The sequence below is a fragment of the Malus domestica genome, chromosome 14 (genome assembly GCF_042453785.1).
Source record: "Malus domestica chromosome 14, GDT2T_hap1".
In the NCBI taxonomy this organism is placed as follows: Eukaryota; Viridiplantae; Streptophyta; class Magnoliopsida; order Rosales; family Rosaceae; genus Malus; species Malus domestica.
This window is the reverse complement of record NC_091674.1, coordinates 27252442-27266062: the sequence shown is the minus strand read 5'-3', so window position 1 is coordinate 27266062 and position 13621 is coordinate 27252442. Positions and strand designations below refer to the sequence as shown.

The window sequence follows — 13621 nt, the reverse complement described above, 5'->3', positions numbered from 1 at the left end:
TAGTCTTTTAATTTAATTTCCGTCCATTTCAGTTCCTAGTGTTTAATTTAATTGTTTTCATTATTTTGAGTCATTTTAAGTGTGTTTCGAGTTATTAGAGTTTTTAGCCTAATTTTGTGTCCTTGAGTCTTATTTAATATTTTTAAATTAATTTAGAATAGATTAGCAATCCCTCCTAATCCCCGGCCTAGAACGATACCCTACTTACATCTATACTACAATTGTCAAAAAGAGGGTTTAATTTTGTGTGTTAACTTATTTTACACATCAATTAGATCCTCGCGGGATCTAATTCATGGGGATCCTAGGGATCAACCTACGTGAACCGTTGATCAAAATCGTGCGGCTACAATTTTTTTCTTTTTTATATTTTTCACGCAAAACGAGACTGTTTTACTTTTAAAACATTTAATTGTGACCGCATGATTTTTTATCAACGGCCCACGTGGTTGATCCCTAGGATCCCCATGAATTAGATCCAGCGAAGATCCAATTCCGAAAAAATCATATGTCATGAGTGCATTATATCCTTCGATGTATACTATTTATTTTTCGCATCAGCATGTTTTTCACAAGTATCATATATTACGAAAAGAAGAAATTCTCTCTTGCAAACTAAAATACAATCCCAATGACATTCGTTTAATACATGCTTGCCGCATGTTCAAAAAATGCACCATACGTCCAATAAACCTTTGACACCTGGAGAAGTGGTGACAAGAGCTAACCATGGGTATGTTAACTACATTGTAGTGTTTGAGAATTGAAGGGAAAATCAAGAACAAAGGATGAGTAAAAGGAAGAACACAGAGAGTTTAGAGAGAGAGAAAATTTTATATATTTGAGGAAAATGACAACTTTCTACATTTGTAAGTGGAAGTGCATTATATACTAAACAATACAAGCTTACTTAACCACAAGTAACTAATTAACCAACTAACAAATCATTTAACCACCTAACAAACATTATAACAACTTAGGCTGATGTGGCATTGATTACACAGTAACTAATAATCAAGAGACATCTGTCTTCAGGGTACACTTGTTTGAGACTGCTTTGGGAAAAAAAATTTCATTGTACTCATAATACGGGTGCTCACCATGTGTTATCATTTAAGTGGTAAGAAGTTTTATTTTTTAAGTTTTTAATTTTTTAACAAGTATCTCACCACTTGTATAGGCACGTAATGTTCCATTCCGTATTCCGACACATTGAAAATCTCTTCCACTTTGGAGGGCTAACAAAATGAAATATGTAAACGGTACATCTGGAATTAATGGCTACAGCGTTGGCCTTAATCCAAAAACCCCAAAAAATAGAAGACAACTACGTAAATACACGAAACCATAGGGACCGCCACTGGGAAGCTCCCAACTGTGAATCTCTGACACAATGTACGCACCAGTCACCAGCAACAAAAATTGAGCTTCAGCACCCAATCCCCAAATCCCCCCTCTCTCTCCCTCAAACCCTAACCCTAATTTCCACCACCGCGATCCGGCGATATGACCTAGATACCCTTCCATTCGCGGCGAGTTCAGCTCAGACCGTGCACCAATCAACGAGCACCGAACAAAATCCGCGACGATGCCACCGCTCGCCGATCTGGACCGTCAGATTGAGCACCTGATGCAGTGCAAGCCTCTGCCGGAGGCGGAGGTGAAGACGCTGTGCGAGCAGGCGAGGACGATCTTGGTCGAGGAGTGGAACGTGCAGCCGGTGAAGTGCCCCGTCACGGTTTGCGGAGACATCCATGGCCAGTTCCACGACCTCGTCGAGCTCTTTCGGATCGGCGGCAACGCCCCCGATACCAATTACCTCTTCATGGGCGACTATGTAGGTCAGTTAGAGCATTTTCACATAACCTTGCTGTTTAATCAAGTAATTAAATAGCTAATTTAGTTTATGTGTTGTTGAGATTTAGAAATTTATTGAATTTTTGGATAATGTGGTTTGTTTGGGAACATGGACATGTTCCTTTCAGCGAATTTTTAATATTTGGTTGATATGGTTAAGAAGTTAGTTAATGTGCAAATGCAGTAAGGTGCAGCAGGCTGGTGGGTTTTAACAAAGAGAAGTTTTTAGCTGGTTATTTATGGTAGTCTAGGGATTTGGGCAGTCCACAAGCTGTTTCAGTAGAACATGAGATTCGTGAGTGCTTTACGCTATTAAGGATGAGTTTCGAGGGTGCTTGTTTGGGTCGGTAGATTTTACTTGCGTTCGGTCTACTGGAAGGAGCAGAGTAGGCGCAAGTAGTTTTCAACCAGACTAGGCTAAATTTAATGTCTTTTCCAGTTCCGCTGTCTAACCCAGTGACTTTCATATATTTTTACAATGCAAGCCTAAAACTTAGATTTGGATCATTTGACTGAGCACACCATTTTCTATATTATGTTCATAGTTTTTGCTCTTTCTCATTTCCTTGTATCTTTGTTTTTTCGGAATTTATGAGTAGTGTAAGCAATGAGCATGCTATCAATTTTTTATGGTTGATGAAGACGATAATTAGACATGTTTGCATATAACCTGTAATTGAAAGCCATTTGCTCTCTGACGATGTAGTTGCAAATAGGACAACACCTTCCTTCTAGTATGACAAGAGATGTAACTTAATGTTCCACTAGTTTAGACTGTTAAATCATTTTGTTTGACCGGAATTTGCCTGTGCAACCTTTTTTCAGTAATTGTATTGTTTCCTTTTTCTTATGCAGATCGAGGATACTACTCTGTGGAGACTGTCACGCTTCTAGTGGCCCTGAAAGTACGTTACAGAGATAGAATTACAATTCTTAGAGGAAATCACGAGAGTCGGCAAATAACTCAAGTGTAAGACATTCTTCTCAAATGTTTTCATTCCAAACTCCTAAGGTGCAACCTTACAAGTATTGATAGTGATAACAAAGTTGTGGAATTTTCCCACTGATTCAAAGGAGGTTTCGATTAGTCACGTAAAAGAAGCCATTTATATGTTGTAGATAACTTTTATTTGCTTCAAGTGTTTTTAATAGTGATTCTTAAGCGTCAAGTCCTTATTTATATCAATACACTGTTGCCGTTTCAGGTATGGTTTCTATGATGAGTGCTTGAGGAAATATGGAAATGCTAATGTCTGGAAGTTTTTCACTGACCTTTTTGATTATCTGCCGCTCACAGCCTTGATTGAAAGTCAGGTTTGAATTTTGAAGCTCTTATGTGCTACATCGTTATCTTAACTTGTTATCCCCATTATCTCGTTTAACAAGCGTTGTTTCCTCCTCCTAGATCTTTTGCTTACACGGCGGACTCTCTCCTTCGTTAGATACATTAGACAATATTCGTGCTCTGGACCGGATACAAGAGGTACACTAAGGTTTCCACTTGATTAAAATCCAATTTCATATTCATATTCTCTCAAAAAATTTCTTGAAGGGAAAAATTGCCCCATTCCTGTTTTTGATCTGCATGTTCTAGGTCACTTTGGTTGTTGTGATCTGCTTGCCTGTTAACTTGTTTATGAAATAAGACTTGAGTGGTCCTGATTTTCCCATATTGGACTCACTTGTCTGTGAGTCATGCAATATTAAGTGCCTTGAACACTATTATTGTGGAGAGAAATCGCCTACTAAACTTCCCTTGAATTACTCTAGGCTTGTATTGAAGTCTCCCATGTGAGACATTTTTCAAGATATTAATGTACCTACTGCTGGCATAGGCATCTCTTGTATACTGGTGTGGCATTCTTATTTCATGGTATATGTTGAGAAGATATGTGGTAATTCTATTCTTCCCTCGTCTGAATGGAGCAGGTTCCTCACGAGGGTCCAATGTGTGATCTCTTGTGGTCTGACCCGGATGATCGATGTGGGTGGGGAATATCTCCTCGGGGTGCAGGGTATACATTTGGACAAGATATAGCAGCCCAGTTTAACCACACTAATGGGCTAAGTCTTATTTCTAGAGCTCACCAGCTTGTTATGGAGGGTTACAATTGGTGCCAGGTTAGTGCATAAGAAGCAGAAGTCTCGTATCAAATTTATGCTTTCAGAGTTATGTTCTGAATTTTGTTTAACTATTTTAGGAAAAGAACGTTGTGACGGTGTTTAGTGCTCCAAATTACTGCTATCGCTGTGGAAATATGGCTGCAATTCTTGAGATTGGAGAGAATATGGACCAGAATTTCCTTCAGTTTGACCCAGCACCGCGTCAGGTCGAACCTGATACAACACGCAGAACTCCAGATTATTTTTTGTAATCCTCATAGCTTACCGCCTATTAGCAATCTTCTCGTGTCGTGTTGCTTTTTGTAGATTTGTCTTACAAAGAAGATGAGTTTTGATGTTTAGTTGAGAAAGAGACGGAAAGAAAACATATCATTCTTTTGGTTAAAGTTGTTCTGCTGCTTAATTCATGTGAGTTATAGGATTATTTCAGTAAGACTTGTGTCATGTACCAAAGGAGTTGAAACGAATGACGGAAACAGCCATAACATATTCTTTATGAGATGCTTTCAGTTTCGGGTGAACGGAAAGAGTGTTTCCATATTCACTTATGTTCTTAAGCTGTCGAATTAGGTGGTTATCCAAGTGCTTCTTCGATTTACTTGTCGGGAGACTGACGCAGCTGAGAGAAAAATAATCGATTTACGGAGGGGAAACCTCCATGGGGAAAGAAAAACTCTATTTAGAAAGAGAATACGAGCACAGAAAATTCATATGCTTTGGGATCCATGCATGAAGCAACAACTCTAGTGTAAGAGAAAAACTCTCTGAGTCTCTGGTGGACAAGAAACTAAGTATACTTCGAGCAATCCGTCTGCGGAGGCTCGCCTGGTAGTCCGCGGCGGGGTTTGCTCCTCAGCTGTGAAGTTTTGGCCTCACCTTTTCTACCTTCTCTGGCATGGCCAACAATATCCTTGCATCCTTGTAAAACGCAAAACAATTACAAATGAGTTGAAATTTCAAGCTATCTAATCAAAGGGAAAAATGATATCCTGTAAACCATGTAGAAGTAGTAGAATTGGTAAGAGGATTATAAGCAATTTTACCATCGGAAGTTCGGGACTATTTGGACGACGAAATATTTACGGCAACCCACTGTTTTCCTCCGGGGGCATCATGACGAGATGCCGAAGCTTCTGTAAGTTTTGTGTTATCTCTGTCAATAGTTTTGTTCCTTCGCTATGTTTCTCAAGTGTCTTAGCTGCATGCTCTAGGAATCCTGTGTCTGATTCAAGGGCCTTCACCCTTTCACTAAGATGAGACAACAACGACAATTGCCTTGTTAGAGCAGCTTTGCTTCCATTTCCTGCCATATTCGAAGCATAAATCAGTCATTTGTTTGAAATACAAAAGAGATGACATGCTCGTATGGTACTTCTGCGCGTGTTAGCGTGTGCGTGTACATAAATACGTATGTAATGTGTACGCGTGACCTCATGTGTGTATGTTTGAATATGTTACCTATCTCATCATCCGTATGATTCAGACCGTCAGGGCCCTGCGAAGAGTAGAACCCCTTAGCGGAGTTGGTTTTCTTATCGAGTTTCTTCATCCGACCCAGGAGGTAGGTTTTCTCCCCTTTCAGAGGCTTCAAAGATTCAGCAAGGGCTCCCTCTAAGTTCTCCTCCTTTGATTGATCATTTTGTGTGTTTTCGCCATTAGGCTCGCCTGGAGAACTGCCGCAGTCATTTTTCCCTCTGACCTCATCACCAGATTCGTAAGCGAATTCCTTCAGCAATCCGTATTTTTCTCTATACGCCTCTACTTCAGCTTCTACAAGTCTGAGCTCCTCCTCTCTCTTGGCAAGCAGATCATACGTCGCTTCCAGTGCTTCTTGATCGTACTCCGCCTGTTCCTCCATCATTCTTTGATACTGCAAGGCCTCCATCTGAACAGCAGCCTTCTCTGCTTGTAGCCGGGTGATCATAGCCATTGCATTGTTCGCTGCCACAGCCGAAGCGCTTCTTTCTTCGTCTAGCTCCATGTACAATGCCATCAGCGACTTCCTATCTAACCGGACCTGCCTCTTCAACCGGTGCAAAATGGAATCACACTCTGCCTCATTTGAAGTGCTTCCCTCGACAGATTCCAAGGCATACTCGCCGGTTTTTTCAAGTGGCGATTTCCTTGAAATCCTCATTGCCACCCTAGGACTGTTTGTAGCTGAATCTGTAAGTGGGATTCCGAAAAACCTGTTTCCTTTACCAAAAAGAGGAGTCCTGTTTGCATCATCAGCTAAATCTTCACCTTCTGTCAACAAAGGCACCGTTGCAGCCTTGGGATCTTCCTTGACTGCTGCACAAATTCCATCCTCTGAATCAGTTCATGGTTGTGAAAACCCGAAAAAAAAAAAAAGAAATAAGAAAAAAACGAGACTTAAACAAGTTTGGGAAGTAATTTTCGCACGGCTATGCTTGTATATGGCCTTTCGACTGAATAAATCAAAAGAGAATGAAGTCGTATAAATAAATATACAAGGACGTGAGCAGATAATGTATGTCAAGTTTTTACGTTTAACTCACACTGAGAGACACGATTCGGTGGTTGTGATTCGTACTCGTCCTCTGGAAGCTCGGACTCATTGTCCGACATGAGTTTGAGTTCAGTGTACCGAATGTGGGGCAAGTCCAAGCTGCGATCATCACTTCTCAAGGGTGCTCGTGGAGAAGGCGCGGGAGCTTGTGCTAATACGCTGTCATTTTTCCCCTTCGGGTAGGAGTTGGAAGTGGAGCTCATCTTCAATGGCACGCCACAACACGAACACGAAATGCAAACAATGCTGTTGCTCTTCTCAACCTGCCCCGCCCCCTCCTCCCACGTCCTTGCCGCAGGCACACTCAGCTGAATTTGGTGGTGATCATCCTCGACGAAGCACTCAAGATCCTTGTGCAAGATCCCAACTAAGGACTTGTACGTATCGCAGTCAGATTCTTTCTCCGTAGCAAACGAAAGCAGGCACGCCTCGCACATTTTTCGTATATCAGACAGTTTCTTGTGGTTGTGGCAATAAGCAAGATACGAAACATCTTTCCTATGAGCCTCACAAATGGAGTCATTGTAATAGAAATCTTGGTCTCTATGTACGAGAATGTGATCGATTCTGGTGCAGAGCCAGCAGGGGATTTGCAGCTCGAAGAACTTGGCGAATTCATTGGCAGCAAACGCAAGGAACCCGTCAACGAAGAGCAGAATGATCAGCGTCCATTCGAGCAAAGCGTAGACCATGAAATGTGGCAGCCTCCCCAGCTCTTGCTCAACATAACGAGAAAAAGATCGCTTTGTCATGTTGCTTTCGCGCTCTTCAAACACGAAAACAACCATAAAACCAAACAAATGCTGGCCTAGTCCCTATCTGAATTCGTTCGGAAGCTAGAAGGAGAATGCGAAAATGGTGTCAAAAGTGCTTCTTCTCAGAAGTGCTTATTGGGCGGTGGCGAGCTGGAAGATCATGACCTTGGCGGAGCACGAAAGCGTTCCGAGATCATGACCTCTCTCTCTCTCTCTCTCTCTGTGTAAAGTGTCTAAAAGAAGGAGAGGGCTAGGTTTTCCAAATCAAGGTTTTAAATTTTGGGTGGTGGAATTTTGCTGCCTATACATAGAAAAATACAAGAAAATTTGGATTTGACAAAAAATGGCGGTTCTTAGGCTTAGCGTGTACCTGAAATAACGGCCTATCATGCACTATCCAACCAACTGGATTTGCCTTAAACGTCAGCATTTTCTGGGAAGAGAGTTTTGAGCCACTGATTTGTCCAACTTAGAATGCTCTGTGTTCCAGAAAGAAATCTTGGGGTGTTAGGGATGTTAAGTCTATCCTAAAGCCTTGGGCCATTTCTCGAATTTCAAAATGTTCGATGTGGCATCTCAGACCAATAATACAATGTTATATGTCTTTTAAGTTTCTCATACGTAGACTACCAACGCAATTTAGCCTCGAAATTAAGAATAATATGGAAATAATATAAACATGCAAGTATTATAGCCAGATTCGTTATTGTCTTCGCATTAACGGGAAAAATTAGGGATCAGAACTACTAGATTAAACATGTTAAATTCCCATATGAAGCTTCTACTCCAAACATAGCTCCACCAAAACATTAGAGATCAGACATACATTCATTCACACCCTACTGCAGATTGCTTATAGATTTGTCATCTACGAAACGTGGGTTCTATACAATGCAGCCATGCTACTCACTCCAGTAGAAATGTAGAATGTCGATGATGAAACTTCAACCGACCGATTCGGCATTTACGTTGCCTTTCTGTACAGCCCGGAAATTTGCTAACCGAACTGTACAGAATAGTATAACGACAGTAAATTTGAAATTGCAGTTCAGAAACTCACAGCAACAACATTACTTCATAAAGGGGGCAAGTCAAGTATCGATAATGAGAATGTTTTTAGGTAAGTGTAAGAGTTTCAACAGATATTTTTAAGTTTGTTATACATTTGTTTAATTGTGTAACCATCAATTTGGAATTTACATAATACAGGAAGCTGCTCTGTTGCTTGACGGCGCTTGCACAGTGGGCAACTACTTCGCTTAATTGTTATAACCCCAATCAACTGTGAACTGTGGACGAACTTAGCTTGTAGACAGAACATTCGCAGACATATAAGGCGATATGCATCCCTGGACCTGAAAATTCGGTTGATTCAACAAGAGGAACAGATCAACTTTTATGAATCTTGCTCCTCCGAAGATTTTAACAGAATTAGCACTTCAATAAGATTGGATGAGATAGAAGATATATGTGTTAGGTGAGGCCTTACGCCAGTTCTTCTGTTTCATTTAATGTAAGGGATACCTTTCATTTGGAGATATGAATGCAGGTCAAGGAAGTTAGAAGGTCATTGAGTCTCTTATGGTTCAGATAATATCGGAAATCAAGTTTTTCATTAGATTTCCAATAAAGCAAAATGTAGCTAGCCAACGAAAGGATTCTGATTTTGTTCAGTGTGTGAGAGACTGTGAGTGCTTATGTGTATACTACCGAAGACATGCCCATAACATTTAAACTTCGCTAACAAGATGCTAATCAATATGGTGATATTGTCCCAGTGATACTCTGCGAAGGCTATGATACATGCCAGTCGGTGTTTTCCTATGCTCATAGCATCCCCTCTAATAGCGGGAAACTGATTGATTGACTATCCATGCAACAAGAACCTTTCATCCCACTATAAGATCATATTGTACTGGGAAAAGGGAAAATATCCAAATTTTAATGCACGTGAGAGACTACGAAGAAGCAAACAATTGGTCTAAAACATCTATTACATGGGAGGGGTTCAGTTACCTGCAACAACACCGTAGGAATTTGGATATAACCTTGCAGAAATAGATCGACCTTCTCCAGAGTGCCTCTTGGAACCGGTGTTATCACATATAGCAAGCCTTTGAAAGTGTCAATGCCTCTCACAATTCCTAATTAAAAAAGGCATCAACTGAAATGCATAAGAACCTTAGTTCACATTGATTGCTTTGACCTATCTATGTATCCGCATTGCACTAGCAATAAAAACCTGGATCTCTAGTAACATAAACATAAAAACCTACAGGATGGACTTTACTGCCACCACTAAACCAAGTTTCTTAATTTTTCGGCAAACTCGAAATTAAAACCACAGCACAGCTATATATGAGATGAATATAATTGGCAAAATGTTGCAAAACAAAGAAACCTACCAAGACCAACACACCAAGGTAAATCCTTTGATCCTTGAGAGCTAACTGCCAACCCAACAATGGTTGCGTTCAAACTGTAGAAGATCTCAGCACCTGGGACCTAGCATAAAAGAACTAATTATTACAAGCCTTAATTGAAAATAATAATAACAATTAACAGTAATTCCCTTGGTTGTTGATACAAAAATCAAGGATTTGAGGTATAAAAGTAATCACCAGTAAGGCTCTCTCTTAAATGTTCTAAACAACCTTACAGAAAACAGGTATAAATGCAAAATTCACTACTACATGGAAAAGAAACCAAGATTTTAAAATTTCTAAAACCTGCAGTGAGCAGATCAACAGTCAGAACTTAGAACTGACCTGACAATGGAGATGTCTAATCTTAATGCTAGATATTGGAACTTCATAAGGAGGTTGAGAGGCCAAAGCATTAGCAAGTTCTTTGATTGTAGTAATGTTCAGGCTACTTGAAAAGCACTGCCTGAAATAAGCCATTATTCGTACATCACGCAACAGGTGTGCATCCTTTTGTACTAGAATCCTGCAGCACAACAAAGCTAATATGTCACGGAGACGTCCAGTACATCCATACAATCCCATGTCTTCTAGCCAGCATATGCTACTTAAGAAGCAAAATAATTTATGCAAATGACTGACACTTGATAACTTGATTCAATAATCTTGTATAAAAAAGGAATTCTTCTAAGCTTAACTACAAGTGATCACCTCCTACAAATACGTTATGGAACATACTAAAGAGATTTGGGACTTGGTCTGAAACTAATGCGGAATTTAGATATAATAATAATGAAAGTAAAATTAATCAATCTATAAATGATTCTCGAATTAAAAAATAATAATAATGATAATGGAATTAAAATTAATCAATGTATTGGAATGGTGGAAAAGCAATTAAAAAAAAAGTACAAACAAGCTGCATCCAAAATAAAAGTTTCCAGATATTCTTGAAGAAGCTAAGAACTTACGATCTATTGAAAGAGTCCTGACGAGCTGAATTGATCTCTATCAGCTTGAGCATAGCGTCATGATCCTCATCTAACCAGAATACCCCACTTGGTAGATTCTTACTCTCGGCCGATATGTTTATTTTAACAACATGGGTAGGGGCAATATACTTCAACATATCCACCAATATATCATAACCAACACCTAGTACACAAGAGGAATAAGAAAATCATATATAATATTCATATCCAACCAGGCGATAATCATCAAAAGAAGATTCATAAAATAGCCACTTGGCCCTTGCCTCAAACGGTACATGGCTAGGGTATAACTTGCGCAAATCTTAGTTCATAATATAATCTACAGAAAGAACCAAAGAAGGGGGCAATTGACCAAGTGAAAGACAAACAAACAAGCAAACAAAACTACAGATTGGGAGAACTTGTTCAATGACAATTAAAAGAGAGGAGTAATTGGCCAAGTAAAAGAGCATACCTTTCACCCAGCCAGGTGTATTCACAACAAGAGGCAATCCGATCTTCTTGGTAGGTCTATCACTCTGGTTAAACAAGCAGTATTCCTTCTTATAATAATCATATAAAGCGAATATAGAATTCAAGTACGTTGTAGGATTTGTCTTTGAAGAAACGTCACCAAAGAAAAGACATCTGAGAAAAAGGAACAAATGATAAATCATCAGATTCCAAGATTCCTTTCGTACATTACATCAGACCTAGCATCACAAAATCCATGCATGGCAGTAGGGGGGGGGGGGAGAGAGAGAGAGAGAGAGAGAGAGAGACAAAACCAGGAGGACTGAAATCAGGCTAACTAATCCTAGTTACATTGAATGTTGATAACAGATACGTAGTTGTTGCAGCTACTTCCCATTTCAAATTTCGTGAACAGAACCTTTCCAGCTTTGTAATTATAATTTTAACTCCAAGTCTAGTTGATACTTTGTGATCTAAAACGAATGCATACAGCTTTGACTATAGAGCAACTAAAGTCTTCACTGAACCCTTAGTGAGTCCTAATTTTCACACCAATTGTATTGCTCCTAAATTCCTCAAATTTTCTCAAGCTTCTACACTACTATTCCAAATACTATATAAAGAACCAAAATCTGCTACAACACTGATGAGCTAAATTGAAATCTTTATGGTAAAGAATATGACAAACCCTTTTCTCAGCTTGAAACTAGCAAAAAACAAAGTAACGTTGCTCATATTCAGCCCATGAACATTCATATTCCTGCAGTCTCAAATAACAAGTATACTGTCCTATATAATTGTCATCTACTACATGGTAAGCACTATAACCGCTTCTTCTAACAAGTTCAAAACCATAACAAGGCAGAAACTGTTCATACCTCTTCGGTGTCTTCAGATGCGGGATTGTCAAATCTAATTTTAACCAAAAAAGAAAAGGAAACACAATTAGCAATCAAACCGAACAAAACCGCTCATCTAACATGAATACATGATTAACAATCCTTTTAAATTCCAGAGCAAATTATTCACAATAAGTGCAGAAAATAAGCAATTGCCTGGAGTGACTTCATCTACTACAGTTAGAGATAAAAAACCAGGAGGACTGAACTCAGGTTGACCAACATCTGTATCCAAGTAACCAACTTTTTTATACCTGAAAACAAAATTACAGAAAAACATGGTAAAAAACAAAAACCCAAATGCCCCAATAAAAATTCAAATTCAGAACAAACTCAGTAAAAAAAGATGAAAACTTTCAGTAAATTTCACTTCCAAATTAGATAAAATTCAGGTAAATAAGGTGACCCAATTCAGCTAACACGAAAACAAACACAAAGAAATCAACTTTTACTAAAAACTGATCATCTGAGCAGTGAATTTAATCAACGAGTACAAAGTGGGGGAAGGGAGCTGAGCAGCTGACTGACCTCCGGAGAAGAATGTTGAGGAGGTGGCGGGAAAAGGAGGATTTTCCGCAGTTTTTGGCACCACATACTAAGGCAATGGGAGGCGGCGAAGTGACTGAATCGTACGCTATACAGTCTACTGCCTCGGACCACTCCGGCGATATGTAGATGTTCGCCGACGGAGTTTCGGTCGGAGAAGCCATGCCTCTCTCTTTCTCTCTCTCTAACTCTCTCTCTCTCTCTCTCTCTCTCTCTCTCTCTACCGTGCTGCTCTGGAGCAGAACAAGAGCGGGTTGGAGGCAAAATTGCTACGGCGTATGCTGAAAAAAAAAAACCGTTTTACTTGGTTTGACCCGCGATTCCGGTCCGGATTCGTTTTCGGGTTGGACAGTCGGTGGGCCGAACCGCCGAAGCCCAAAATACTGTAGCAGATAAGCCCTGACCTGAGTCACATATTGGGCCTCCTCCTCAGCAAACTGGCCTACTGTTATTAAAAACTATTTTACCAAAAAAACAAATTATTGTTTTGCACATATAATTTTACAGAAATTCTTCTAAAATTTCATACAAAACGCATTGGAGACAATCATTCATGCATTTTATGTGATCAAATGCATTTACTTTTTTTTATTTTTATATTTAAGTAAATTACTTTTTTGCCATCGCCCGTATTCACAAACTAGGAACCTCCTTGTTAATTTAAGCACATAATTTCACCCTTGTTGTCTCACCTATATAAAGGGTGTTGCATACAGACGACCGTATAGAAAAATTTCTCGTAAAATATTGTTTTAGGATATTATTACTTAGATGTTACTAATAGATGAGTTTATTGAGACAAATGAATATTCGAATGCATAAAAATAATATGCAACTCAAACCAGCTCAACTACGTTTAGGTTTCTTGAGTTTTAGATCTTAAATACCATTCATGATATCCGAACATACAATTTTTAATTTACAAGAAAGAGAAATAACAATATATTATAATCTTTGATGAGCAATTTAATTTTATGTTCGTTTTTAGCCACCGCGAAATATTCAAACTGGTGCGGTTTGGTTGTTCGGTTTTGTTCCGTCG

At 39.4% G+C, this 13621-nt stretch overlaps 3 protein-coding genes across 4 annotated transcripts; 1 reads left to right on the top strand and 2 right to left on the bottom strand.

Annotated features, from left to right (window-relative positions):
- Nucleotides 1-1283: 1283 nt before the first annotated feature.
- LOC103415254 (serine/threonine-protein phosphatase PP2A catalytic subunit) lies at nt 1284-4502 on the top strand. The gene is made up of 6 exons (XM_008353598.4): nt 1284-1841; nt 2713-2827; nt 3063-3171; nt 3263-3340; nt 3787-3978; nt 4059-4502. The coding sequence occupies exons 1-6, from the start codon at nt 1589-1591 to the stop codon at nt 4230-4232; spliced, it is 921 nt and encodes a 306-aa protein (XP_008351820.2). The 5' UTR covers nt 1284-1588; the 3' UTR covers nt 4233-4502.
- Nucleotides 4503-4619: 117 nt separating this feature from the next.
- On the bottom strand, nt 4620-7437 carry LOC103455326 (probable myosin-binding protein 5). Of its 2 annotated transcripts, none has more exons than XM_008394908.4 (4): nt 6501-7437; nt 5440-6273; nt 5025-5284; nt 4620-4899 (listed from the first exon to the last, which is right to left on the bottom strand). In XM_008394908.4, exons 1-3 carry the CDS (start codon nt 7297-7299, stop codon nt 5061-5063), a joined length of 1857 nt encoding a protein of 618 aa, XP_008393130.3. In that variant the 5' UTR covers nt 7300-7437; the 3' UTR covers nt 4620-4899; nt 5025-5060. The 2 variants fall into 2 exon arrangements, with proteins under 2 accessions (XP_008393130.3, XP_017178054.3); XM_017322565.3 differs by having other exon boundaries at nt 5440-6270.
- Nucleotides 7438-8362: 925 nt separating this feature from the next.
- On the bottom strand, nt 8363-12886 carry LOC103455270 (polynucleotide 5'-hydroxyl-kinase NOL9-like). Its single transcript, XM_008394861.4, has 9 exons — nt 12562-12886; nt 12190-12287; nt 12013-12046; nt 11136-11308; nt 10661-10844; nt 10035-10215; nt 9672-9771; nt 9283-9410; nt 8363-8621 (listed from the first exon to the last, which is right to left on the bottom strand). The coding sequence occupies exons 1-9, from the start codon at nt 12741-12743 to the stop codon at nt 8568-8570; spliced, it is 1134 nt and encodes a 377-aa protein (XP_008393083.2). The 5' UTR covers nt 12744-12886; the 3' UTR covers nt 8363-8567.
- Between the last annotated feature and the right edge of the window lie 735 nt (nt 12887-13621).